Source organism: Pipra filicauda, unplaced genomic scaffold, assembly GCF_003945595.2.
Source record: "Pipra filicauda isolate LSUMZ 115617 unplaced genomic scaffold, ASM394559v2 scaffold151_size3305965_pilon, whole genome shotgun sequence".
Lineage (NCBI taxonomy): Eukaryota > Metazoa > Chordata > Aves > Passeriformes > Pipridae > Pipra > Pipra filicauda.
In genome coordinates, this window is record NW_024104007.1 from 3,036,721 (window position 1) to 3,063,586 (window position 26,866).

The 26,866-nt window shown below is 46.1% G+C and overlaps 1 protein-coding gene across 1 annotated transcript in view; it reads right to left on the reverse strand.

Moving 5' to 3' along the window:
• The window catches only part of PRKCH (protein kinase C eta), a 118,986-nt gene that overhangs the window by 6,714 nt on the left and 85,406 nt on the right, over positions 1-26,866 (reverse strand). Inside the window, exons 11-12 of the mRNA XM_027716633.2 lie at positions 13,431-13,569; positions 12,326-12,514 (exon numbers count right to left, since the gene is read on the reverse strand). Coding sequence (XP_027572434.1) covers positions 12,326-12,514; positions 13,431-13,569 — 328 coding nt within the window. The remainder of the gene's footprint in view (positions 1-12,325; positions 12,515-13,430; positions 13,570-26,866) is intronic.

Genomic DNA, 26,866 nt, shown 5'->3' on the forward strand with positions numbered 1-26,866 from the left:
GAGGGGTAAAGCTGAGTGTCCAGACCACACAGACACACAGACAGGGGAAGGATTTTCAGAAATGTAGCTCGTCTTCCCCATGATCCCTTCGGCTGTGTTCAGAGACAGCTGGAAAATGTCTTGAGAAGTGTTGGCTGTTCCGGGTATCCACGGAAAGGCCAGAGTTTGATTGTTGCTTCACAGGCTGTTTAGCCCTAAATGTCCTTCCAAGGACAATCCTGCAATGTTTTTGCAGGTGACGAGAGATATTCAGCAGAAAGGTTTTTGTGGCAAAATGTCATCTCCTAATGTTTACTCAGTATCTCTAATTTTGCACAGTAACCACAAATCCAGCATGAATCTCAAGGTCTGGCACACACAGCTCAGTGAAGAAACACAGCGAAAAAAAATTTTAACAGTAACAACAACAAGGCAAAGCAGAGATGTTCCTGAGCAAAAAGAAACATGTAATCACCCAAATCCAAGACTCCTCCAAGCAAAACCAATAGCAACACTATCAAGCTTAAACCTGAACCAGGCCGTCCAGCCCTTGCTGTATGATCACATCCACCCATGGGAAATTATCCCATTCCTGGGGTAAAGAGCCCCTTGGGAGCATCTTCAGATTGGGATCCTTTGGGCTACACCAGTTTTCTGAGTAGAAAACTCAAGCGAGGCTCTCGCTGACCTCAGCTAACCCTCCCAGCAGCATCGCAGCCAAAACCAGCAGCTGGCATGAGCCAAAAACATGACTTCATGAGATCATTTGAAAAACTTTACTGAAAGAAAACGCAGCAAGCCATGACAAGAAATTAAAAGCTGGGGATTAGTTTATGGAGGGCCCGTGAAGTTACAAGGAAAAAATGCAGCCATAGCAGTGTCAACCATGGGGGAAAATCTGTGTCAGCCCTGGGAGCTCAGTCTGCGAGCAGGTGAGAGAGAGTAGGGATCTATGCCAGTCTTCCCCTTCACCCATGGCTTGGACCATGCTGGGAAAGGCTCCAAGACTCTCAGTCTGCTGGGCAAGGCTGCACTGAACATTTCCAGTGCTGCTCACATGCAGCGTTGCAACTTCTGCCTCAAGGGGCTGAGTCTGCAAATCCATCTAACGGCCTGGGTGTCACCGAAGGGATGTTTGCACAAACCAGATGTTTCTGAGCATTAATTTCCTTGAATTACAAGTTCCCTTTCTCAATACTGGAATCCCTGATTTGTTTTACGTAACTGATGTATGTGCTATTTGCATCAGGGTAATTAATTTCATGAGTAATATCACAGTGACAGATGACGCGAAATTGCATCACATTCTAGGAAAACATTAACGAGCCCAGATCCCGTCACAGAAGTACTGCACTTCAGGAAGTGAAATACAACCTTCTGCTTAGCCATTCCCTTTGCATTGTCACCCCTCTGGACAAGGAAGAAATCATTCTTTCTTGTATTAAAGAACATTTTAGACACGCCAGTTCCCATCGGTACTCTGGTGTATTTGCCCTGAAAGAGACAGCCTGTGCTCCCAACAGAGACCCAGGAAAATTCATCACTTTATTTTGCCAGGAGTCCAAGGGCAGCCTGTCACAGACACGATGGCAGTACCTCAGTCTCACTGCTCTCCAACACACCACCCACCTCAAAGGACCCCTATTCAGATTGTGCCACTGTAATAGTCAAGTCCAAACTGTTAAAGGAAAGGATGATTTCCCTGTTCATGGCTTTAACACTCCCATGTTGCTACCAAAGATCAGCAGCAGCACAGGAGATTAATGCCCCACAGTCTCTCCTCTAGTAATGAGGGAGAGCGGGGAGATCTGGAGATACCCAAGGTGCTCGTCTTCATTAAGATTCATGAGCTAAACTAACAGGGCAGAAATTAACTCGAAAGGAAATAAGATTTCTCAAAGATCCATTTGATCTCAGACAAAAGGGAATCATTATATAAATAGAGCAATTACTCTAATTAAGGCTTCCCTCCTTGAATCTCTCCACTGAATGCTGCAGTTGCCGAAAACAGTTTGGCTGCCTATTATGTAAGGCAAACAAATCCACCGTCTGAGGTGTCATTAGCCTTCAAACAAAGGAGAAGAAAGATGGTTCTATGGCTCTGTCTGTTAATGTCTATTATTTCTAATGATTAGAAGCCAGAGTCATTCTTTTTTTTTTTTTTTTTTTTTAAATAAAAAGCTGCTCGTTTTGAGCCGGTCTTGTCTTATGCTCTCCTGGGCAAGGCTCCCATCACCATCCATCCCAGTCCTGCCAGGGAGATGCCTCACTTCCCTATGCAAGAGCCATCCAGGGCTTGGACATACAAGTGAGTTATGAGGGGTGAGGGAGGCAGCACAGCCCAGTCCCACTGAATGGTGTCAGCCCTGGGAGCAGGGTGGTCAGAGTTAAAGTCCTTGTACTTAGGGCAGCTCAGCCAGTGCTGGGTTGTGGGTGTGAGCCAGGCACTTGGAAGCCCAAATCCTACTGACCTTCAGTGAGGGCTGTGCTGCTGAGAACAGGACTTGGAGTCATCATGGCTCTCTCTCGAATGCCACCTCTGTTTGACTCTGGGGATTTGCTTTGACTGCAGCCATTAGAGGCTCCTACCCTGCACACGGAGGGATCGATTGCTGAGAGCCCTGATTCGTACCAGTGCAATTCATCATGGTGGTGAGCCAGAATGTGACCCCACAGGGTGCTTCTACCCCTATGCTGCAGTCCTGGCTACACAAAACTGGGAGCAGGTGAAATCCTTCAGCACAGAAAAGGTCCAGCGAGGGCAGTGCCAGGGTTCAGAAGTACAAGACTGCCCTGAAAGCATTCTAAGGAGGAGGGGGGGGGAGGATGAGACAGAGTGTGAAATATCTGTTATCTCCTTTTCCAGATAAAAAGGGAGGAGAAAGGAGGTAAAAATAAGTCTTCAGCCCAGCTTCTAAAAGCCAGAAGACCCTAACAATAAGCACAACAGCAGCCACATGTCTAATGTGCCAGCCCCAGGCAAGAAGGACAAAATGTCAGTGCAGTGATATTAAGCAGATAAATTCGATCTCGCTTTCCCCAGTGCAGAAATGGCTGCTCGATGAAACAAGAAGGATTAACTGTATTGCAAACAGTGCTGAGCAAGGGACTAGCAAAATAAACCAAGGTGGATAGAGCAACTCACACGTGGGGCAGACACATCTGGCTCCAAATCTTCCGGTGGTGTAAACTGACGTAATTTTGCTATCACCAGGAGAGAACCTGGCCTAAAATATGGAAATTAAATGTTCTCTGAATAGCTATAAAATTCTTTGCTGTGCTGAAACCTACCTGTTTCCTTGGCTCTCTCCACTCATCAACACTAATGCAGAATAAAAAGGCCACAAGTATCAAATGCATTGGCCCCTGATGACAAGTAGTGATTTTTGACATTTCTCCCTTTGGTACTCTTGTAATAAATAATAATAAGCAGAAATTAACTTCAGTCACTAGATATGTGGAATGTTTGACACAGGTTTTGGTCAAGATGTCACACCAGAAAGCTGTGTTTTCAGAACTGAGGAGTCACCCCCAGTTCCCACGTGGGTCAGCAGCTGCAGGGGCTGCTCAGACAGTATCAGACTCTGGCTGCTGGTTTTCAATTACCCCAGCTGGACTATAGGTACAACATGGGATATGCAGGTCCATTACTAAATCAATACATCAATCAGAGTAACACAAATACGGAGGGAGAATGAGCATCACGCCTATTAACAGACTGGGGACATGATCCTGCTCTCGTTTTAAGCAGGGGTAAAGTCTCCCTTGGGTTGCACGGGCAAACAATTAATCCTTTTCTGATAGTCCTGTCAAGAGGAACTGGGAATCTGTTACACAATCCTGGGTGGTCTATTTACATAGGGTCAAGTACAAAGAGGACTAAAGTGCCCCGGACAAACCCGCAAAGGCCAATTAAGAAAAAAAAAAAGCCAGGAAAATACTTCAAAGAAGCTTTTTTTTTTTTTGTAGTCCTGGTTATATTTCAATTCTTTTAATTTTAAAGTTCCTGAAAAGACACAGCATGTCAGAAAGTTCAAAGCTGGAGGGAAGAGTAAGACCTAAAGCCCTGAATAGCTCGGACAGTGGGAGATTTGTTACCCCTATAGTGGTGTGGGGACCTCCCAGTTAGATGGACTGGCCCCCTCCACCAGGGGCTGCACAGCTATTGCTGGTCCTGTCATTCAGCATTCCCACCTCCAGGTTGGACACAGGTTTTCAAGAGTATCCTTGAGATTGGGTTTTAATGGACTTCACCAAACCACTTTTGAGGGTCTATAATATCACTGTTTAACTGTGGCACAGATGAGAAGGGAGCCTGGTCCACAAGTCTTAGGTTCAGACACAGGAACTGCTCCTTCCTTAAGCACCTAGGAGTAAAAAGGAAAAAAAGGACGGGGAAGACAATGTCGGCACAATGAATGCTCCTTCACTTTTCTCCCATCCCTGGCAGGAAAGAGGAGGATGAGTCACAATTGACATCACAAAAGGCTGGGTTAGGAGCTTTTTTTTTGAAGTAAATCTGAGCTTGCATGCTGCAGACTTTAATGAGAAGTTAATTTGAGCCTGTTGGAAAGGAAAGGTGAAAGACTTAATGACTATTTCAGGATGAATTTGGCCTTGGCAAGCTATACACAGATGGCTTTAGTTTTCTCTCACAGTGAATTATTCAGAAGCATGGGACTATTACTGTGGGGAAAAGAAGCACTTGAGAAAGAGGTGTGATCAAAATCACTGGGGAAAGCTGTTTGCTGTTTGAGAATTGGGAGGGAAAGAGACAGCATGTTACAGAGATGGATGTGCAAGCTCAGGCAAAACAGGTAAAAAGGCAACCCGTGGTGGGGCACAGCCCTGACACCTCACCACTGTGTGTGTTTATGGCAGAAATGGTCTGGACAAGGATCATTTAAAACTGAAGAACTCCTTCCCAGCTGGGAACGACAGGCTCCGGAGTCCTGCTTTTGCAGCAGTGGCTGTGGAGCCAATGAGGAAATGCAAGATGAAAGCATTTCTGAAAAGCAAAATAAAGGAAAAATGTGTACACAGATCCAGCATAGAGCCTCACAGGGAGATTTAAATATCAGCCTCACTCTGAAAGCCAAAGCTTAATCAAATGGTGACTGCCAACTCTGAAGAGATGCCAAGGAGAATAATTTATTGGCATATTTGAAGGCACTTTTAATATCTATCTGCCTTTGTTAGCAGGCTCTTCAGCTCTGATGATAAAGCATTGAGCTCATCTAGCTCCCTCTTTGATTTTAGTGGGTCCATCATTGTGTTGTTTCTTTTCCTTTTAAGCTTTGTCAAAAAAATACTCCCAGCATCTAGTTCATTCAAAACCAAGTTCATTTTATATTCATATGCTATTCCAGCACTGCATATGAAACAGATTATCTGCCTTTTTCTGTCTCTTGGAAAGAAAGAAACTAGCCCAGATCTGTAGGATGCAAGTGTGAAGGAGAGGCACGCACCTTGTGTAGAGTGATGAAAGAAAAGTAGGCACCCCTGCACCACCAGCATCTGGCTGCCTCTTCTCACACCTCAGAAGCGCTTGGAGAGGGCTGGGAAGCACAAACATAGGGGTTTGGTCTAGCTCACATGTGGTCAAACTGATTGCCCAGGACTTAGAGAACAGGCCAGGCACAAAGGCAGTAGGAAGCACATATGGACTGTTCCTGAATGTGTCAAGTAAAGCACAGTTCAGGTATTCTGAGTGATGTGTTGAGCAGGATGCAGACACCCACCGTGGTAGCTGAGCTGATGACAGTTACTTCTGATTTCCCAGGATCCAGGGGTGTTCAACCCCAAGCGACTGCAGAGTATGAGGAGAATAAATATCTCCAAAGTCCAGAAGACACCACCCTGTGTGCTGATGTCAGGGGTGAGCAGCTGCAGTGAGTAGGCAGCTTGGATCATCCACACCTCTCCTGAACTTAGATGTCCTTGCCAGAAGTCTGAAATCAGCCCTTTCCCATCCACTCCTCTGTCACAGCAAACTGTTTGCTTTGATTATGTTAAAAAATCTGCCTCTAAGCCTTTCTGCTGCAAGAATTCCATCCCTTTGCCTCCTCTCCTCATTAATGGCATTTTCAAGTTGCCTACAGTGGTGGGGGCCAGTCTGGTTCAACATGGAGCTCTCACCATCCACAAAGCCCTTCTGAAAATTAGGGGTCCTGGCCAAGGGTTTGGGCACTCATGGTGGCATCCCCTTAGGGTGGGTAGTTTACTCCTCCTGCAGCACAGCTCAGGGCTTGCTTTGCTTTCTCTCCTTCAGCAGGCCCTGGATGGAATTTCCCTAAGGAAATTTCTTTTCTGCATCTGTATGTGGCCTTCCAGTACTTAAAGGGAGCTTATAAAAAAAAAGGGATAGGGACTTCTTACACAGGGAGGTAGCGACAGGACAAGGGGAGCAGTTTTAAACTAGAAGAGGAGAGATATAGACTAGATACAAGGAAGAAATTCTTGACTGTGAGGTGGTGAGGCACTGCCACAGGATGCCCAGTGAAGTTGTGGATGACTCATCCCTGAAAGTGTTCAAGGGCAGGTTGGATGGGGCTTTGAGCAGCCTGGTCTAGTGGAAGGTGTCCCTGGCCATGGCAGGGGGGTTGGAATTGGGTGATCTTTAAGGTCCCTTCCAACCGAACCCAACCCACTCTGTGATCTCTCCCACCTTCTTTCTTCTTGGCCCATTATAGTAAGTGCCTGCACAGCCTGAGTCTCCAAAGGCTCTGCTGGAGCTGTTACCTTGCATCCAGTCAGACTGGACTGCCCTGTGCACTGACCATGTGGGACATTAGAACTTCCTCGTTATTTCTGTGGAATGATAACTGCTACCCAGAAAGTCCTGGATTCAGCTCACACACACACAAAAATAACAATAACATTTATCTCACTTTACCATCCCCCAGAATTCCTGAGAAACAATGGGAAGCACTGCTCCTTTTCACCAGAAGGAGGGACAGAGGAAAGTACCCTTCAAATTTAGTTTTTCCTCACTGAGTATCAGCCGCAACTTTAGGGAAGAAAATCCTACACACACTTTCCTAACAGCCACAGAATTTATCTATGTACATATACGGATACATATAGGAAATGCCAACTCCCCCACCTTGTGCTCCAACAGCCACAAACACAGGCCATCAGAGCAGGACCTGGCTCCTGCTGACCCACAGAGCATCATTATTGCTGCAGCTGAGTCCAAAGCACCAATTCCCAGACATGACATGTTGACCTAATGTTGACCTGGCATTGCAAAAGGGATTTTACACAAATCTGCAAGAACAAAGTTTAAAGGGTATCTGGTACAGGGGAAGTGAACTCAGTGACACAAAGCAGGAAAGAGTTCACTCAAGCAGACCATTTGCCTTCTGAGTCAGCGTCACTTCCAGATTACTGTTCCCTAGAAAAACAGATCTACTCCAGGTTTTTCTCTTGCATTCTTGGCACTGTGTTGGTGATGCAATTTTTCTCTGAGATACATGTCACGCTTGCTCTCAGCTAAGCTCCCTCACCTTTCCATCCCTCTCACTCTTCGCACTAATCCATTGGAATTTGGACTCCCCTGTGCTGTTCCACCTGTGCTGGGTGAGAGCAGAGCCTGCTAAAACCACAGCCAATTTCCTCTGCACCTTCCTCTTTTCTTGCCTAGTGTTTATTTTTCACAAAAAACCACTTGAAGGGGGACATTACCACTTCTGCCTCTTAACTCCAGTAGTGTTTTCCTCAAAATGCATGTTTTTAACCAGTTGGAGGAAGGACAGGCTTTAGTCTCATTTGTGTCCTCGAAGTATATAGATACAGGCAAGGTTGCCTAAGCCTCACTTTTGGAAGGGGCATTTCAGCTAGGCCAGAAGTGTTTCAGAGCCCTCATTAAGACTGGAGGTTAGCATACAAATGCCAAGAGTCACCCTCTGCTTCAGCAAACTCAGCCGTGACAGGAATTCAGAAATACAGGGTGCAGAAGGCAGAGCAATTCTAACATTTCCCTGGGGAGATGCTGCTTTCCAGCCCCTGCTGTTACCAGGCTCTGAGGGTGAAAACATCTAAGCTGCAATTGCTCATCCAAATTTCCAAGCCTTTGGGCCAGTCATGGCTACTTCAGATCATCAGTCCATGGAGCGACTCAATAGGCTTAGCCCTTCTCTCCTCATCCGAAACCAGACTTGGGAAGGAAAATCCCTGCAGCTTTCCCTGTGAATTTGCTTCCCATTACGCCATCGACTTTTGAGACCTGATTTTCACTGTGTCCCTCCATTCTGCCCTCCAGCTAAGCTGACTGTGAGCAAGGCAGTGGGATTGAATTGCATCTGAGAAAGCCATACATGAGGCGAGTGAAACACGCTGCCAAAATACCACCCCGCTTATGGGAAGCAAGAGGATTGTATTTCATTTTGCAGTTCACTCAGCTGAATCCCAAAGCCTCTGGCTGCCTGGAAAGCTCCCCTCTCTGCTCCAGCACTTTTTGCTAGTGACAGTTAACAAATTCAGAATATTGATATGCTGTAACAAAGCAATCTCTAGCTGCACTCTCACTGTAGAAGATTCGGTGCAGCAGTCTCTGCTCTCTGTGTGCTCATGCAGTTTCTCTTTCACAGTCTCTCCATCATCAGACACTGGTGATTACTTTGTCAGTTGATGGCAGAGAGTATTTGAAAGAATTTATTTTACACACACAAACTCAATAGCTCCTCTGGCATAAACTCCTTGTGAGTGCATTCAGGTAAAGCTATGGAGAAACCTTTTTCATTTGGGAATCAAAATCAAAGCAAAACGTAAGTCTAGAATAAGCTGGAGTGATCTGAATCCATTCAGCAGCAATTCTGCTTTTCTGCACTTTTTTACTCCCATAAGCAAATCCATGCCCAGTTTGAGTTGCTCACACAAGCAGAGGAGACTCAGTTTGAGTCCTCTCCTCCTGACTTGAAGCATCAGTACCTGAATTCCCCAGTGACACATTCATACAGGGCAGGGTACACAAGTGAGATGTCCTGCTTTCCTCCTCTGGGAATACTGACTCCAGTGAAATCCTGCTGACTTCCACTGATTTACCTCTGTCCTACTGTCTCCCCAGCTCCTGAGGGAAAATATCAAGGACAAAAAAAAAACATTAAAAAGGAAACGGATAAAAACTTACTTTTCCAGAGCACAAATATTTCTGCTTTTCAATTCTATACAAAGTCCCAGGGCACTGGGGTTGGTTTTGTTTTCCTTGGTACCAGTGCTCAAAAACCTTCTAGGAACACCCAGTGACGCAAATGAAGTCCTAAGGACGTAGTTTTGTTATTATCAGGAAACTGCAAAGATGAACAAGGTGCAACCTTCAGAAATCATGTGGTTTCTGGTGGGGGGAAACTGGTGAAGCACAATTACGCAAAACGAAAGCAAAACAAGGTAACAGCATCTGTGAAATGGGTCCTAAAACCTATTATCCTTGTTCAAAATGATGCTGCTCACGAAGGCAAACAGATCAAACGCTTTCTAAACTTAGATATATCCATTTGTACAGCATCTCTAAGCACCTACACCTAATTGCATCTTCATAGCAGAAGACTTTGATTTTCATTTCAGAGCTTTGTACCCTTCAAGACTCAGTGAATTCTCACTAGTCCTGTTCAAGGTTAGAGGCCAGAACTTTTAGTGAGGGGATAATCCAGTTATTAAGGCTATTATGGCCTTATCCTGCAATACAAGAGAACCCAGGTTTAATTCCCTGATCTTCCATAGGCTTCTGTGCCATGTAATTACTTATAATCATTTATGTCACTGCAGTAGTTGAATGCTCTGATTTCCAAGAGCTCTTAACATCATAGGTTAGAAAGCACTGTCACATCTGTAAATTAGAGAGCTCAAGTGCATGTTTTGTTGGAGGTAAACACAGCAGTGATTAGAAGATGCACATGCAGTCATAATGCTGTATCTAAGAGAAATATTAGCATCAGAAGTCTGGGAGGAAAAAAAATCTACATATTTAGCAGCTAGAAAATCTACTATCTTCCTTAAAAAACCCCAGGTTTACCATACTGTGTTATACTGGCACCCAAAAACACTGACCAAACGTTGTACACTGCAAATATAATATCTCAGCAGCGAGTGAATTGTTATAACTGAAAATAAAGCAAACTGTGGGGAGGTTGTTCCATCTTAATCTAGAGCCTCAGATAATGTCATAACAGGCTGTTTTCTTCCCATTAAAGCCAACATGCTCTGATGCCTCTAAAAACTCAGCATAAGAAAGGAACGAGGAAATAAGGAGCTCTTCCAGTGAACAGCTCTTGAACCCAAAAGCAGCTACTGTGAAGCTGCAGAAATTCAGGCTGCAGCCAACAACCATCAATGCTGTAAAACAAGATGCAAAAGTCACCTCCAGGTAGCGGCCACCCAGGGAACAGAAATACTGAAGAACTGAAGGTTCAGTGAGAATTTCAGTTGCAACTTTATCACAAGGTTCCTGGTTAATGCCCTGAATTTCAGCCTTTTTCCCCGAGCAGACAAAGAGTAGTGGTTCCCTTGAGCAGTGCATGTGCATTTCAGAGAGGCAGTTTTGGTTTCATTTAGGTTTCATCAGCAACACGTGATAGAGCAGACAAGCAGAGTGGCTGGAGAGATTTATCAGACAAGTAACCCGCAGTTACTAAGCTGGCTGGGCAGTTTTGGAAACACTCAATCGCTTTCTATTTAAATTCTTAGCTCCCTCCTCAATTCTGGCCTTTTTTCTCCAGTACCCCTCATCATGTTTCTTGCCTGTTAATGACAGAAGGGACCCACTGTTAAAATTTGGGCTCTGAACACAAGCTAGAGCAGCCAGGGATGACTGCAGCTTGCACCGACTGTTTTTATAAGGCTCCAATCAGAATTAAGAAAATAAGCTTTTCATCAAGAAGCTAAAACACAAATCATATTTTACTACCTTCTGAGACTCCTGTTATGATGAGCATCTACCTGACCACATTTTACCTCCATGTCATACTTATGCAAGACACCTGCAACAAATCCATTCTGCTGTTACTTCAGCTGAACAGGAATTGGCTCAGGCGTTCAAGAATCCCAGTCCAACCACATGAACACTGCCACAGAAGCTGCAATGAACCTGAACTTCACATTTTTATATTTTATATACATTGCAGGTTATTTCCAAAACCCAAGAGGGCCTTCAGCATGACAAACAATCACTCCTGAGCACAACTTGTGATTTAAAAACTCCTCTGCCTCCTCAAGAAGTGGATTTTTTTTCTCAATTGATTTCTGTGGAATTTATCAGATGCGTTTTCAGCTACAGAAAGTAGTTGCTCAATTCTTACACAACAGAAACCCTTCAGCAGAAAACTTCCAGATTTTTACTACTAAAAAGCTGATGAAAACAAGCTCTCTTCTTTCCCTCAAATGGGCCCATCATTGATTGCCCCATTTATTTGTATCAGTGCTTCACAAGTTAATGTAAATTAATACGTTATGCAACCATTTCTTAGATCCTCTATTGCCACAATATTTAGTAGTATCCAGTCTTATATACATCTTTGTTCACTGTGCTTTTGCAAGAAAAGGGAATAAGCTGATCCCTCTCTCTCTCCAAAGAGTGCTTAGAGATATTAAGTGATTTGATGAGGGGCAGGAAGCAGAAGTAAGCCAAGTAAGGTCTATAGTTTAATCACCTTTTGATTCATTACAGAAAAGCCAGGTACTTCCAGTGCACTAGGCTCCCACACAGCCCAAAATCTTACAAAGCTTCATTCCCATTCCACAGGAAAAGATTTGAGGCATGTGGATAAAAGAACCGTGGAAAAAGAGAGTATCTGGTAGGACAAGGACAAAGTGCTGCCAGCAACAGCTCTCCTCAAGCTCTTTGTTGTACAGTCCCTTTTTTTTCCTCCCAAACACACAAAAATTAAACTCCTGTCTTTGCATGCAGGTAGGCAGCAATCCTGGGGGATTTAGTTATTACCCACAGTCAGAACGAAAGATTATCATGAAGCCCTCACTTCTTTGCCACTGCAGTCACGTGGAAACCATACAGTCAGTACATACTAAACACTCTGTTTACCTGCTGCTTCGTTCTGGACGATGATTGCATGCTGTCAATCATTAAGCCATCAGGGAAATGCCCAGACACACAGACATGCTCACACTTCTCTTGCCAAGTTGTCTACTGAGCCATACAAAGGCCATAACTATGCAAACACACCTAAGTGCAGCAGGATGTGTTCTTTTTGTTTACCCTTCAATCCAAGATAAGAAGAGGTCCAGGGTCAGGGTAACTGCAATTTCTGTGTGCCAATACCCCAGCCCTGTTTCCCTTTGCTGGAGTTAGGATAAAGAAAGCCAGGACAGAGAGGAAATGGGCAAAGAAACTCACTGCTTTGAGGATTGCCACTGCATCCTGCTGGAGCCACGTCGGGTAGACGACTTCGTCGTTCAGAATGGCCTCGAAGAGGTCGTCCTCGTTCTCCGCCTCGAAGGGCGCGTGGCCGCACAGCATCTCGTACAGCAGCACACCCATGGCCCACCAGTCCACGTCAGGGCCATACAGCATCTCCTGCAGGATCTGGGGAAAAGGTGGGAAGGAAGTATCAACCCTGAAGCTTCGCAAACTGAGCAGGAGAGGAAAAAGGATTTGGAAACGTGAACGCAGAAGTTCTCGCTATGTCCTAACAGTGCTCTCTGCTAGGCTGGTGGATTTCTGGGAACGTAATGGTGATCTCACTCTGGGAATGCCCAGATCAGTACAGAGGTACCTCAGTGCATTATACAAGGGGTGAACTAGTTTAGCTGCTCACAGGGTCACCTGGGAAACAAGCCCCTAGAGTGATGCTGGGGTTGAGCTGGAGAGGAGGCACTTTGGCAAAACTAGCTGAGCAGCCAAGTGTGTGAGTTGACATCGCCTCTTCCTTGCCCCTGGGAAGGAAATGTTTACCCGGCTCCAATGGCAAGGCTTTCAGCTGGAGAGGGGAAGGAGTGTGAGTGAGTGAGAATGGTACAAACACAAACCACGGACAAAAATTCAATTGTGCTGAAGGACCTGAAACCCTGTCAGAACATCTGGCAGCATCTGATCCTTGAAGACATGTTTATTAATTTTGTAGTGAGCTTGGGGAATGACAGGGAATGCAAGGAGGTAGAAAAAGGAACTGGAAAACGAAGGAGAATTCACTCTTCTTTCAAATCAAACTGGGACAGCATCTGTATATGACTCTCAAGATTTTTGCAGCTCTATTTCCATTTTTCATCTCATGTTTTCTAATCAAAAATATAGGCTTACTCTGGTGCATACAGCAGCCTGAAGATTTACTCATACTTTGTTTGCACAAAGGATTGATTACACATTTAGGAGGAAGTCTTGAGCTTGGCAGTCAAATAAGGCACAGCTAAAGACATCAGGGAGTACACTGGCTGTTCCAAAGCTAACCTGTGCTTTCCATATTGTAACCAAGTTTTCCTGGCCAAAGAAAGGTTTCCTATACCTCTGGAGCGATGTAGTCTGGCGTACCACAGAAGGTGGCTGTGGTGATGCCGTCATGAATGCCCTCTTTGCACATTCCAAAGTCTGCCAGCTTGCAGTGCCCCTCGTAGTCCAGCAGCACGTTGTCCAGTTTCAAGTCCCTGCAATGAGAATCATTCACAGAGTTGCTACGTGCTTGGAGCAGCCCCAGCACAGATGGAGGCAGCATCCCAGGCCTCAGAAGCTCAACCTGTAAACTGGACAAGATTCATCATCACAAAAAAATAAACAAAAGTCATGCAGGATGGGGTTTTCTTTTACTTCATCTCTTACAAAAGGGAGGGAGGAACAAACACTATTCTGCCGAATAGCATTTAAAAGGGGCAAGTGCTACAGGATTTCGCCCACATGGTTTTCCGAACTCACCACAAGCCTGGCTGGCAGGGCTCCTGCTCATTTAGCTCTGGGACTCACTGGAGCAGAGGTTGCCAGAGCTGTCAGATTGCGTAAGGATGTTATGATGCAGCAAAATGCACCGCACGGGACATGCTCTGATTCAGCAAAGCACTGGAGCAGACAGCTGGAGCTTGGGAGGCGAACAAGACCTCTGCAGAGGGGCAGCAGATCCCCTCTTCTCCCAAGGTGTGGGGGTTTCAGCCACAGACTTCCCTGTATCGCCGCAAGTCTGACTAATAAACCCCAACTGGAGCATTATCCAGGCTATGAAGAAAAGAAACTCCCTGCCGACATCACACCACGTGGGCAGTGGGAATCTCTGGGCAGCATGGGATGCCTCCACCATAAGGCAAAGTTTTTAAATCCTCACAGCTGTATTGATTCCAGCAGCACACTAATATAAGAAGTGAACTTTCCCCATAGTGCTCATTTGGGTAGGGACCTCCTTGTCATTGTCAAGAGACCTGCAGCCCAACAAGCTGCAGAGAGGCACATTTTCCAATACATCACCTTTAACAGCCAGGGAGCTCCTCATCAAAATGACAGAGCCCTAACAAAGCTTATCAGCTTGCCTGACCTTGAGACTGCCCAAGGGAATAGCCCACAGTCAGAAGCACTGTCAGGAACATGACCAGAAAGCATGGGGTCACCTGCAGACTTAGGCAATGCCTGCCTAAAAATACACCAGCTCATAGCACCTCTGTTTTTCAGCTGTCAAACGAGCTCCAGGCACCACTGGAGATGGAGGAAAGGAGCTATGACGGGAGCTCTGTGCAGCACAAACATGTCACAGCTCATTTTTTGAACTGTCTCAGGTATTGGCCCAAGAGCTGCCCAGAACCCTCACTGCAGCTCTGTGGCAGGGAGGTGTTACCATCACCATTTTACTGAGGTGGAGGACACCTTGTAGTCCTAGACAAAGGCACCTTCAAAGTCATTCCTATGCCCAGATCATGACCAAAAAACTAAATACATTTGATGGTCTCAGGGCCTCTTCATGAAAGCCATGCTGGATCTTGATCCACTTTGCCCTCTGGTTGGACATCTATTTCCCTGGAAAGCGGGAGCAATGGGGAGGGTGGTAACACAGTATCATAGAATTGAAGAACTGGAAGAGACTTTAAAGATCATATGGTTCCAAGCCCACTGCCATAGGCAGAGGTACCTTCCACTAGACCAAAAGCCCCACCCAAATTGGCCTTGAACACTTTTGGGGATGGGTGATCTAAAATTTCTCTGGACAGCCTGTGACAGTGCCTCACTACCCTCTGAGTAAAGACCTTCTTCCTAATATCTAATGTAAATCTCTCCTCTTTTAGTTTAAAATGGTTCCCATCCTATCATAGGTGGTGGCATCTCCATATCACCATGAAAACCCATGGGTGAGCTGAAATCTGAATTCAGCCTGATCCTGTTCATCCTCCATCTGTGATCCTAAAGCGAAAATCATGTGGTTGATGGCTCTGCTGTGCATTGGCATTTCCACAGCCCATACCACCACAGGAAGCTTCTCTGGGGCTTGAGACATCTCTCCCTCAACTTCACTGTTGCAGTGGAAAGATCAAGGACACATTGTGTTAAGACAATCAGAGCCACATCCTCTCCTAAAGAGATAAGGAAAAGTATTATTACTCTCTTGAATGGATGGGAAAGCAAGGGATAGAGGTTAAGAAACTTGCCCGTGTCCCCCAGAGACAAGACTGAACACCAGCTTCCTGAATTCCAGGTCCAGATCTTAATCACAAGATCACACATCCTCTCTTTTCAACTTTAACTCAGCTTGGCAACACAAGCCAGCAAAAGGCCTGCTGCAATGCTTCTGCCCTTCCCAGCAGGCCCATCAGCCATCCAGTGGCCACTGAAATCTGGATGACAGGGACAGTGCCCACGCCTGTCTCCCGCTGCAGTGTTTGCTCTGGGCGGGACGCTCAGCGGGAGACACTTATTTTTTTCCCTTCTGAGAATCATGAATGGCTGCTAAGGCCTGTGGGCAAAGGCTTGTCCTGGGAAGGCTTTAGGCGAGCACAGTGAGAGGTATTGTGCTTGATCGCCCATGACAGTCCATCTTCAGCACCACTTTACAGCCAAAGCTCCTGTTGCTCTTCCCTGTGGTTCCTGGCAGAGCCAGGAAGCCCTCCAAGCACAAAGGTAGGCCTTGTTTCCAGGAATCTGCAGCGATGTGGTTGAAACGTGCAGTTTATTCTCGGCTTGGGTTTAAATGTAGCAAACACTGCTTGGTCCTGGGCAGTGCTGACTGTAGTGGTGTGCCCTTAAAGGTACAACTGGAAGGGGAATTTTGGTGAACTCGCTTGATAATCCCCTTGAAAACCTCCCCTCACTCCCTGCAACATCAACCATGTCCTGGCATGCTTTGGGAATACCTCAAAATACACCATCCTTACATCTGAGTCAGCAGAAAGAGTCACGTACATGGAGCAGCAAGAGACAGCTACAGAGCAGGGCCGGCTCTGCCGACCACGTCTCCAGGCAAGCTGCCACTTCCCAGTCTCTGCCCCACAGGACATGCTGCAGGAGCCCCCAGACCCCTGTTAGCTGCATAATGCACCGTGCTCAGCACAGCTCTGCAGGTGTGAGAGCGCTCTGTGTTCGCTGCATCCTCCCAGAGAGCCTCTACCTGTGTGACTGCCACTGAATTTAAACTCTCTGCCTCTCACTGGATGAGCACAGTTTTAACCACACGAGGCAAACCTCCAGCCCTTTGGCTTCTCCACATGGCATGCTACACTCATTAACAGTGCCTGTTGTCTCTTCCTGCAGCTGAAATACCGGCTTCTCTTGACTTCTGTCCAGCAACGTGAAATCCAACATTTTCTATTTTCACATAGCCTGTAATGTGACATTACTCTGGCTCTTGCTTGCTCAGGCCCTTGCTACGTGCAGATCATTTTAGGATGGGCAGTGGTTGGCTCAGCCACATGGCTCCATTGGAGCCTGCTCTCTCCAGCTGCCCCATAAGATAATTCTCTGGGAAAGTTGTGGTTTGTGCATTTGTCTCAAGCCATCCCATCGTTAAGCTGTGAACTCGCTGCTCGATGTTGACAGGTCCCCCCACACATTGATACCCTGTGAACCAGCACAGCCACATGAGAGGAAAAACGCTGACAGCTTCTCAGATTTACAAGGAGCTCTTCATTTTCGCAAGAATTCCGGGAAGCTGATGAAACTGGAAGTCATCCAGCTCAGAAGGTCCAAATCTACCTCATTTCCTTAATACTTGCATTTTCCATTCAATATTTTTAGCAGTTCCATGAAGCTATAACGGCAGAGAGGTTTTCTGAGGCTGCGTTTCAGAGGTCCGGCTGAGGTTCTGCCTTTCACTGGCAAACCTTCCCTGGAAAACAGGCTTCATCCTGACTCAGAAAGGCCGTCTTTGTCCTCACCCACAAGCTACGGCACATTGGCTTAACGGTCTTGGTTTAGTCTAGACCCAGAAGAAGTGACAAAATGAGCTGCTTCAGCGTCACTCTCTGGAAGAGGTGTTCTTTACACATCTGCTGCTCGAGTTTGACATTCGTAAAAAACCCAAAATTACAATTGCAGATGATCTGGTCCTTTTCCGAAGCAATCTGTCAAATGCAATCTCCCTGCACTATGGAGTTGTGCCAGTGAATATGTGTTATACACGTACCTGCCACTTGCTCTACTCTGACCATCTCACTCGTGATGTACAAACTATGTTTGAAAAGATGAAGTTTGGGGTTTTTTTCCCCTTATTTTGGTTTTACCTCCCTGTTGTGGTAAGAGCTGTACATGTAGTAAGGATCTTCTTCAGAGGAGGAGGGGTGGCAGAAACTGGCTTCTTGCCTCAGTTCAAGGTTCTCCCAGGTTTGCTAATCTCAAAGGTCCAGTTTAAAGCTTGTAAAAGCCTGGTGTTCCCATCTGAATGTAAATCATTCAGCCACAGAAGCTGTAGGTGCAGAGCAGTGGGAGCTGGACACAAAGGTAGGTGTGACCAACTTCAAAGTCCAGCCAAATGGTTTAAAAAATACACAATGAAAAACAAAGTCCCCAAACCTGAAATTAGCCAAATGAGTAATTTTGGCATTTCTGAAAGGGGAAAAAAACTTTCCCCGTAGACACTCCTTGGAAACACTTTTGGGTGAGCAAATGTGCATTCAAACCCCTTTGGAAGCAGGGAGGAGATTTTGATTTTTCTCCACCTCTTCTGCTGAAGTCATTTGACTTCATAGAAATACTGAAATCTCCATCATGATGGAGAAAAATGTGTTTCTATTGCCTGCTCTGTAGCCAAAGCAATACACATTTCCAACTCCTTCTCCAGTGACATTGTAATTATTTTTTTGTGTGTGTGAAATGAAGCAACTTCAGTAGAGGAGAATGAAAGATATACAACCTGTGGAATAGCACAGTTGGTAAGGTACTTAAAGAAGAGGCAAGATTTTTCAAGTTGGAGGCTCTGCTCCAAACACAGTGGACAACAGATTTAAACCCATATTTTGGTTCAATGAGGAGATGAAATGGAGGTCTCAGTTTTATGTAAAGCCCTGAATACTCATGTGAAGCTGATATTGTTTCCCATTTTCCTTTGCATTCATCAGTAACATCCAAATAAAATATTCTAGTTTACTTGAAACCAACGCTGTCTTGACTTGCAAAAAAATATTACTGTTTTACAAAAGCCCTGACAGTTGTTTTGGGCCCACAAAATCTGAAACAATTTTCTATTTCTTTCCACGCCAAATTTTGGAGAATCAGTAACAAAATTAAAAAAAAATAATTATTTTCATTGATCTGTTCCCACCAGGTTTGGACCAGGGACCTTCATGCTTTGTTCCCAAGATTTCATACCACTTTGGGAATTAAGGCTATTTCTAATCTCACGTGTCTTGGGTTGTAGAGAACTCCCCTATAAATTCCTTCACAGAAAATGGTTCACATGTCCTATATTTTTCTAATAACAACCAAAATGTATTTTTATGGTCAAGTAAGCTTTTATAACCAGAAACTCATATTCTCACAGCATCAAGGAAGAGTTAAGCAAATCTCCTAGGCAGTGGTAAAGCTGAGTGTGAGCAGGCAGCAGTAAATACAGGCTGAAGCTGACCTGTAACATATTCCACCAGAGCTAAGACATAAAAAACTCAGGCTAAGCTGCTGCAATTTGCATAGAAACATCTTTAGGGTAGGAGGAAACACTGAAATCACAAATGAAACACCAGATCAGAAAAAGATCAAGCTGCATCGAGCTGGAGAAAAACAGTTTGAAATCATGAGTTTTGCTGCCAATTAAAAGGATGAGCTGTTGCTCCCTTCCAGCCTCAGAGGCTTCATCTAATTCAACTCCTGTCATATTTTAAAGGGAAAAATTAGCACAGGTGGAGCAGCCCCCCTGTGCTTACACAGGGCACCCTCGTGGGCACAGCACCAAGTGAAGAACCAGAGGTAGGACTTTGTTACACAGCATATAACCTGTGTATAACCATTTACATAAATCACTGCATGGGGCTGACATGCTGAGATGCAAAGCATTGCTTTACACACCCACAGCTTCACAGCACAATCCCCAAAATCCCATGGGATTTAGTCTGTGTGCTCCATCCTTCCCAGTACTGCACGAAGTAACGTCCAAATTACAGCACAGGGACTGCAAAATGTAACTTCAACTCCTTGTTTCCTTGAAAAACATTCTTTTGGGTAAAGAAAACATTTCTTCTGGTTTCCAAACAACCTCTGAGGTACAAACACATTCAGACCACCAGTAGGCATGCAGACAGCCTGGATATGGTGTATTGCAACCTGCAGTGCAATGTGACAGGACAGAAATGAAGGGAAGATGTCTCCAGATTCTGTAATTCATAATTACCAGACAGTAGCAACGAAACATAGCAAGTGCCCTTCTGCACTGTCCTAACAGCCAGAAGTTGTTTTCAAAAGCTGACCACACTTAAGTGTTTAGGGACCGTAAATACAGCCACCATGGCTCCAGGCTGAACTTCTCATTTCCCAAAAACAAAGCAATAGCAGAAATGTGATATAATGATTCAAGGATCCAACTCAGACTCAGGAGAAGTGGTATGAGTAAGAGAAACTCCACTGAAAATCCACACTCATTGCTAGGCCACTGAACAGGAGACAGCTGCCTGTCCTTGCTGGTTGCTTTGGGCAGCTGTGGGAGGCAGAGCATCTCAGCACCTGAGCAGTGCTCCAGCACCATGCCTGGGGACTTTACAGCCTCATCCCACCACAGCACACCCTACAGACTCTGCAGAGAGCTGCAGAGGAGGAATGTGGCAGAATACAACAGAACCTCATGGCTTTTCTCTGCATCACCTAATCCCTGCCTGCTGGCACACAGAGCACAGACCTTTTAAAATGCTCTGCACCTGTGGGTTAGGATAAAGTTGAGATGGATTACGGACACCCAGCCTCCAAAGCAGGCTCCACCTCTCTTGCAACACAAGATGTTATAGACTGATGCAATAGGGATTCATGTCTGGGGTCAGAAACAACACCAGAACACACAGATGAACTTCTCTAAAAACTCTCATCACAGCACATGCCCAAGGGCCGCCTGAGGGCAAAATTTGTGCCAGACAGAGGGAGATCCTCACACCCACCTGCATCTGTGCTCTTCAGGATATCCAAAGGCACTCGGTGTCAGTCTTGCACACTCACAGGGATAAGTCTGAATAAGCTTTAAAATACAGTCTTGCCCTGCTGTTTGGGCTTCAGACTAAACTCAGAGTGGCAGTACTTATATCCAGAAGAGCTGTTATTACATTTTAATCTTAAAAGTCAAGCGGCTCTTCAAGCACAAGGACAAGTTTATGCAAGCAATCTGCCTGGGCTAAGGCAGCGCCGGGGGATTTTGGCAGAGATGGGCTGGAACCCAGTGCTGCCAGCTGCCCGTCTGCCTGACCCCTCCTGCTGGCACAGGCTCGCTGGAACCCAGTTCCCCAGACCACATCAGAACACCATTCCTGCCCTTGGGCACTCCCTGGGCCTGCTGCTCCAGAGACGAAGCAGCGCCCAAGGCACCGACTTCTTTTACAGCAAAGATGGCATGACCAGGGATCCAAGACCTCTCATGGTTTGAAGTGCCAGCCGTCCCACCTCCCCTCCCTCTGGGCACTTCAGAAAAGTGCCCGTGGAAGCGAACACAATTACTCAGAGGATTTCATTGCTGCTGAGATGAGCAGGCATGATTCATCCTCCAGTTAAAACAGAGTGGTAGGCTCAAGTATACAGGCATAACTAAAAAACTCTCGGCATACCACAACAGATAATCACAAAGCTTCCACCATGTTAGTGGATCTGAATCCAACTGGTACAGATCCAGTGGGGCCTCATGGGTGTCTTGAGTCCCTCTGGGGTCAGGCACACCTATAAGCTTCCCCTTTATTACACACATGGCAGCTGTAGGAGAGCTAATGACAGTGTCCAAAGGCAACTTTACAAGGGCAAAAAGACACTCTTGTGAAATGGGGCAGCCACGAGCCAGAGCCATTACTGCTGAAACACAGACGCGCTGGAGATTGCCACGTTGGAGTAATCCCAAAGATGGCACAATTCCTATATATATATATATGTCCAAATTGGTGTACATACTTTTTTTATATATATGCGTATATATAATCTATATATTTATCTGCTGCACTTTCATGTGGGACTCTAATCAGGAAAGAGGAGTTACACTTGAGGTATTTCCCTGAATCCCAGAGCAAATGTCCTCCTGTTTAGTGCAGGAAGGGGAGAGGTGGACAGAAAAAGGCCTCGTGTCCAGCTTTTGGTATGCACGCCACGCGTTCCCTCTCCGGATGAGCCGCCAGCCTAGTCCTATGATAGACTCCTCAGTCCCACTGGGCAGCAACACTGGAATTTGCTGGCCCCAAAACATTACTTGCTGAGTTGCTCCCAACAGAGCTCCTATTTTACCCTTGCCAGAAAGAGAGGGAAAGAGAAAAAAAAAAAAAAACACAACCACAATGCTTCTTTCTGTGCATCCCATTGCCTGCAGTCTTCAGAGGAGGAGTACAACAGACTCGAGACCCAAATGCACGAAACAAAATCAGGTGTGGGCTTGTGACTGATGGTGCCAGGAGATGTTAAAAAGCATAAGCCTGTTGTGTCACTTAGACAAAAATAGACTAATGTTGATTCAAAGCCTGATACAGAAATTAAAATGAAATCAGGTTTGATCCCACAGCACAACACGGTCTCAACGCTGCAAGATGGAGTGAAAGAGTTATCCAAGATTAGCCATCACCAACTGCCCATAGCCCACCACAGAGCTGCTCGAAGGCCCTGTCCCATCTCCAAGCTGTCCTGGTGGGATCACGGTTGGACTGCGTTGCCATAAAGGCTCCTCCTTTCACCAGCACATAGTGGCAGGTCCCCATTTCACCACTGTGTGCCACTGAGCCTGCCCTGGGGGAATGAGGAGGCAGCAAACACTAAAGCAACTCTCCTGCTCTCACTGCTAATCTCACTGCTTCCATGACATCCACCCTCCCCACACTCCAGTCTTACTAGGAATATTTCACTCTCAGAAATATCAAAGAAAATAGAAATAAAAATAAAGATGGCCCTATCCATCAGGATGATGTGTGTAGACTGCCTCTGGTGACAGCTTGAGCAGCAGATCAACCTGGGCTGGTACTGGCAATGCCAGCAGGGCTCTTTGGGAAGGCCACTCCTGCACTGAACCTGTATGTCTTGTCAGGCAGACTTCCCCACATTCATCTGATATGGATAAGATTACCTTTACTCTGAGCCTGATCCTGAATCCAGGTAAATCAGTGGAAAAAAGTCCTGTCAAGTTAACTCGATTTTGAAATAGACTCAGAAAAAAAAATTACTTAACCTTATTAAGGCTCTGAATTACAGATCCAGATTTATAAAGCTAAGGCTATAGGCACTAATCTCCTTTCTATAATGGAATAAACAAAGCTGAAGGCAGAAGTACTGTATTTTTAGACAAGATTTTTGAAAGCACCTTGCTTTAGCCTGTAGATTTCCACTGGCAAACTTACTACTAACTTTTGAAGGAGCATCTGTGCTGGCCCAGTGTGGATACTTTTGAAAATCTCACCATCTGCACTGAATTTTTATGTGCAGAGCAAAAGAACAGTCTCCGTGCTAGTGACACATTGTGGGCACAAAGCACACAGGCATCCCAGTACTGCACAGGAGGGGGTACTGCCTGGTTCCCCTTGGAACAAACTGACACCATCACTGATATCATTGACTCTTTTTTTCCTAAGACTCCAGGGAACCTGCAGGCAAACAAAGTGCTTTCCTAAATGCTCTGGTCTCCCTGCTTTTGGCCACAACCACCACTTAAATATCAGATAGAAGAGGTTTTTGTGGGAGCCTAGCAAATAGGTCATCATCCCAAGATTTAGTTTTTCATTTCATGTGGATTACTGTTGCTATTCACTCATTACAGGTGATTCACCCCGGGCTGTGTGAAGCCCAAGGATCGTGGATAAGCAGGGCAGAGCCAGGTGGAATTCCAGGTTGGGCATGTCGAGCTCTCTACAGCTCCACTCCCACTCTGGGGGACTCCTCCCAAGCTGCCTGCATGCAGGAACCAGTGACACTGCCCTTTGTGCCAGGCCAACAGGGACAGACTAGATCCCGTGTGTCACCCCAAATGCCATAGCATCAAACAGACCCCAAACTGCCCATGAAAAATGTCCTCATGTCACATCAGGCACTTAACCCATGAGTCTCACTGGTTCAGGCTCCCTCTTCAGCTGGCACAGGGAAACAGGTGCTTTCCCAAGGCACTTCAGCCCCTCTAAAATTTGACTGACCAGATGACAAGGCTATCAAAGTTCCCAAATTAGGTGCCTTAGGTGGTTGCCTGATTGCAAGCAAAACAGCAGTAACTTAGAGCAGAAGTGATGCTCACCTGACATGGCTACCATGCACAAAGAGCTGCCAACTCCCTTGTTCCTGTTATATGTGAAACAAATGAATCAGAAAACAAAAATAAGCAGTCTCCACTGACTATATTGAGAAAAAGGATAAAAATGGGACACGAACAAGGAAAGCCTGTCTTTACACTGCGCAGCTCTTGAGATTTTAGCACATTGATATGCCAAGTCCCTGCATGAGAATCACTGCAACCCAACTCCAATCTCCTCAGTGCAGTGGGGCACTTTGGCCTCTGCAACATATGACCATGGAGAAGGATACCCAGGGGTGCTGTATGTCTGTATACCTGGGAATATGCCTCTAGGCATACTCAGATTTTACTATTTTAGCTATGGAAGATCTGAAGCTGTCCTCTTGCTTACACAGGCCTTGACTGTATGCTTGAGCGTCTTGATGATAAATCCCTTTTGTCAGGAAAAAGACACCACAATTCTCCACTGAAACTTATTTCTAGTCTAGGGGGACAAGAAACAGCAGGCAAAAATCTTGGTGCCCCTTGTTGAGGCACCACATCAGATCAAAACTCAGAAGTACAGAATTTCCGTCCAGACCTCCTATGTTTACACAAGCCAGAACTGCACAACAATACACATTTTCGATCACAATACAGAAGTTAGTCAACTCAAAGACAAGATGGTTTTCAAAAACCTCCTTGTCTGTGCTCACTAAAGGTACACCCAGGTGACGTCTAAAGCACACTGGTTTTTAGCTCATATCCTCATCAAGGTTTAGCACACTCCACCTACAAGGTCATATTTTTATTTTGTGGCAGGAAAGCAGTTCTTAATGTTATTGACAATTCCAGGGGGTTCAGTAGTTCAAACTCATCTACACAGTCAAGTGCTGCTGCTCTCAGACTGGACTGCAGTTTTCAGATACTCTCCCATGAATAAATAATTGATTGAGTACTAATGGAAGCCCATGGAGGCTCAGGTAAAGCAGAATGACTCTGCCCCGAGAAAAAGGAATAAAGAGGGAATTATTTTAATATTAACATGCTAAAATGCATCACCCGCAAAAGACACATTAAAGGTAATGAACCCCTGGAACTGTTCTAGATGGATGTGCAGACAAGGAGCAATAAATGACCTGTGTCCTCTCTGCTCTTTGGGGACACCATTCACGTGTGGTTTACCTCTACTCCATCTCTGTTCTCAGGTAGATCTCACAGTGCTTTACTTCACAAATGGTTCGCAAACTTCTTCATGATTTTGCACAAGAAAAGATTCCATGGTACATGAAATGATCTCATGGTTGTGAGAGCAGTGCTAGACCGTTGACAGGAAAGTAACCACAACACGACATAGCAGCTGCTTTCACATCAAGATTACGTCCAAGGGCATTTGGAATCAGCTTTTAAACACACGGTTACTTTCACTTCCCACCTCACATTGTCCCTGTGGTGACTTGGGAAGCACCACAGTGATACAAATGCAAACCCATCTTGCTTCCTCTCCAGTCAATTCCTTCATTTCGTACTCTTGGTTTTCAATCCTTGATTTTCCATTGCATATGCCTGTGTCTCCACAGCCACCCCAGCTACCTGGAACTCAACCCTTGGGCATTTGGTTTGCTGCCCCCACCCCAAGCGCTTGTTGTCACTCCTGGCACCGCCAGCAACCATCACCATGGCTGGAATGACTCAAAAGAGAAAACACCCAGCAGGATGACAATGCTTATCAACAGCCTTTCATCCCTCCACAGCAACCAAAGTGGCTCTGCCCAGGCATGGAGCGGGTGCAGCTGACACCCAGCGCAATGCTTGGATGCAGCAGGCTCTGCCCCAGCACTGATCCAAGCTTCAGGGATCAGGCAGGAACACTTTTCGCTGTGCATCCCCTGCATGAGCCTGCATGGCAGATTTCTTTGCCAAGTGTTTCTCCACCCCAGCTTTCCGTCTCAAGGCACAGCGTTCCACAGCCCAACGGCCCCGGTGCCCACATGGCACCTTCATACCACAGAAGTCAGAGCTCCAGCACTGGTGACACACTACTCAAACACGCGGTGAACTGCTGTTAATCCCAGCAGCCGAGCAAGCAGAGCTCCCCTCTGTCCTCAGATGCCCTTTTCTGGGCAGCTGCAGCTTTTCCTGGCACCTGACTAGCAACCCTGTGGCTTTTACCTCGTGTGCATGAGCTAAAACATGGATTTGGGCTTAGAGCCTTCCTGCGTCCTGAAAGGGAAGTGCTCGGGTTTAGCACTGGCCAGCTGCTTAAGTGCCATCAGGGCTGCTTTTTAGAAGGCAAAGAGAGCAAGGTCCCTTTTTATGGTGATTTTAAGCTTTCTCTCAGAGCAGCATGGTCACACTGCTCTCCAACCTGAACCTGCCCTTTCATACCCTCTCCCATCCGAGCTTTCCAGGGCAGCGAGGGTGCTGCACGCCTGGCAGGCAGTGCCCTGCAAGGAGGTGCAGCAATGGAGGGGGAATCCAGTGCTTCCCCACATCCTACAAAAACCTCAGAGGCAAGAGGAAGGCCCTGTGTGCGGCACAGCTGCAGGCTTTGCCCTGGGCAGAGGACGTTACTTCACATTGCAACCAGTTACAGGAATCGAGACGTTTCCCAGGTGGCTCCGGCCAAGCTGCGTCACAGCCCTGTGTGGTGCCACCACAGGACTTCACAGAATCATAGAACAGAATCACAGAATGGTTTGGGTTGGAAGGGGCCATACAAATCACCTGGTTTCAACCTCCCAGCCATGGACAGAGATGGCACACACTAGATCAGGTTGCTCAGAGCTCCATCCAACCTGAACACCTAAACACTTCCAGGGATGGGGCATCCACAACTTCTCTGGGCAACCTGTTCAGAAGGCAGTTTCAGTGACTTTAGCTGGCCCATCTCCTCCCTACCACACACCCTGAATTTTGCCAGACCCCACTCGCATCACTCAGTGCCCTGCTTTGCAGCGCTGTCCCTTTACACAGGCTGAGCCATTCCTAGGATAAAGTACCACTCAGATGAACAAGACTAGAAAAATCCTGCCTGCCTTCATGCGAGTCCCACATTGGCCTGTGTTGGTATAAACCACAGATTACTTCATGACTTTCTGGCACCTACAATCAACATCATCAGCCAG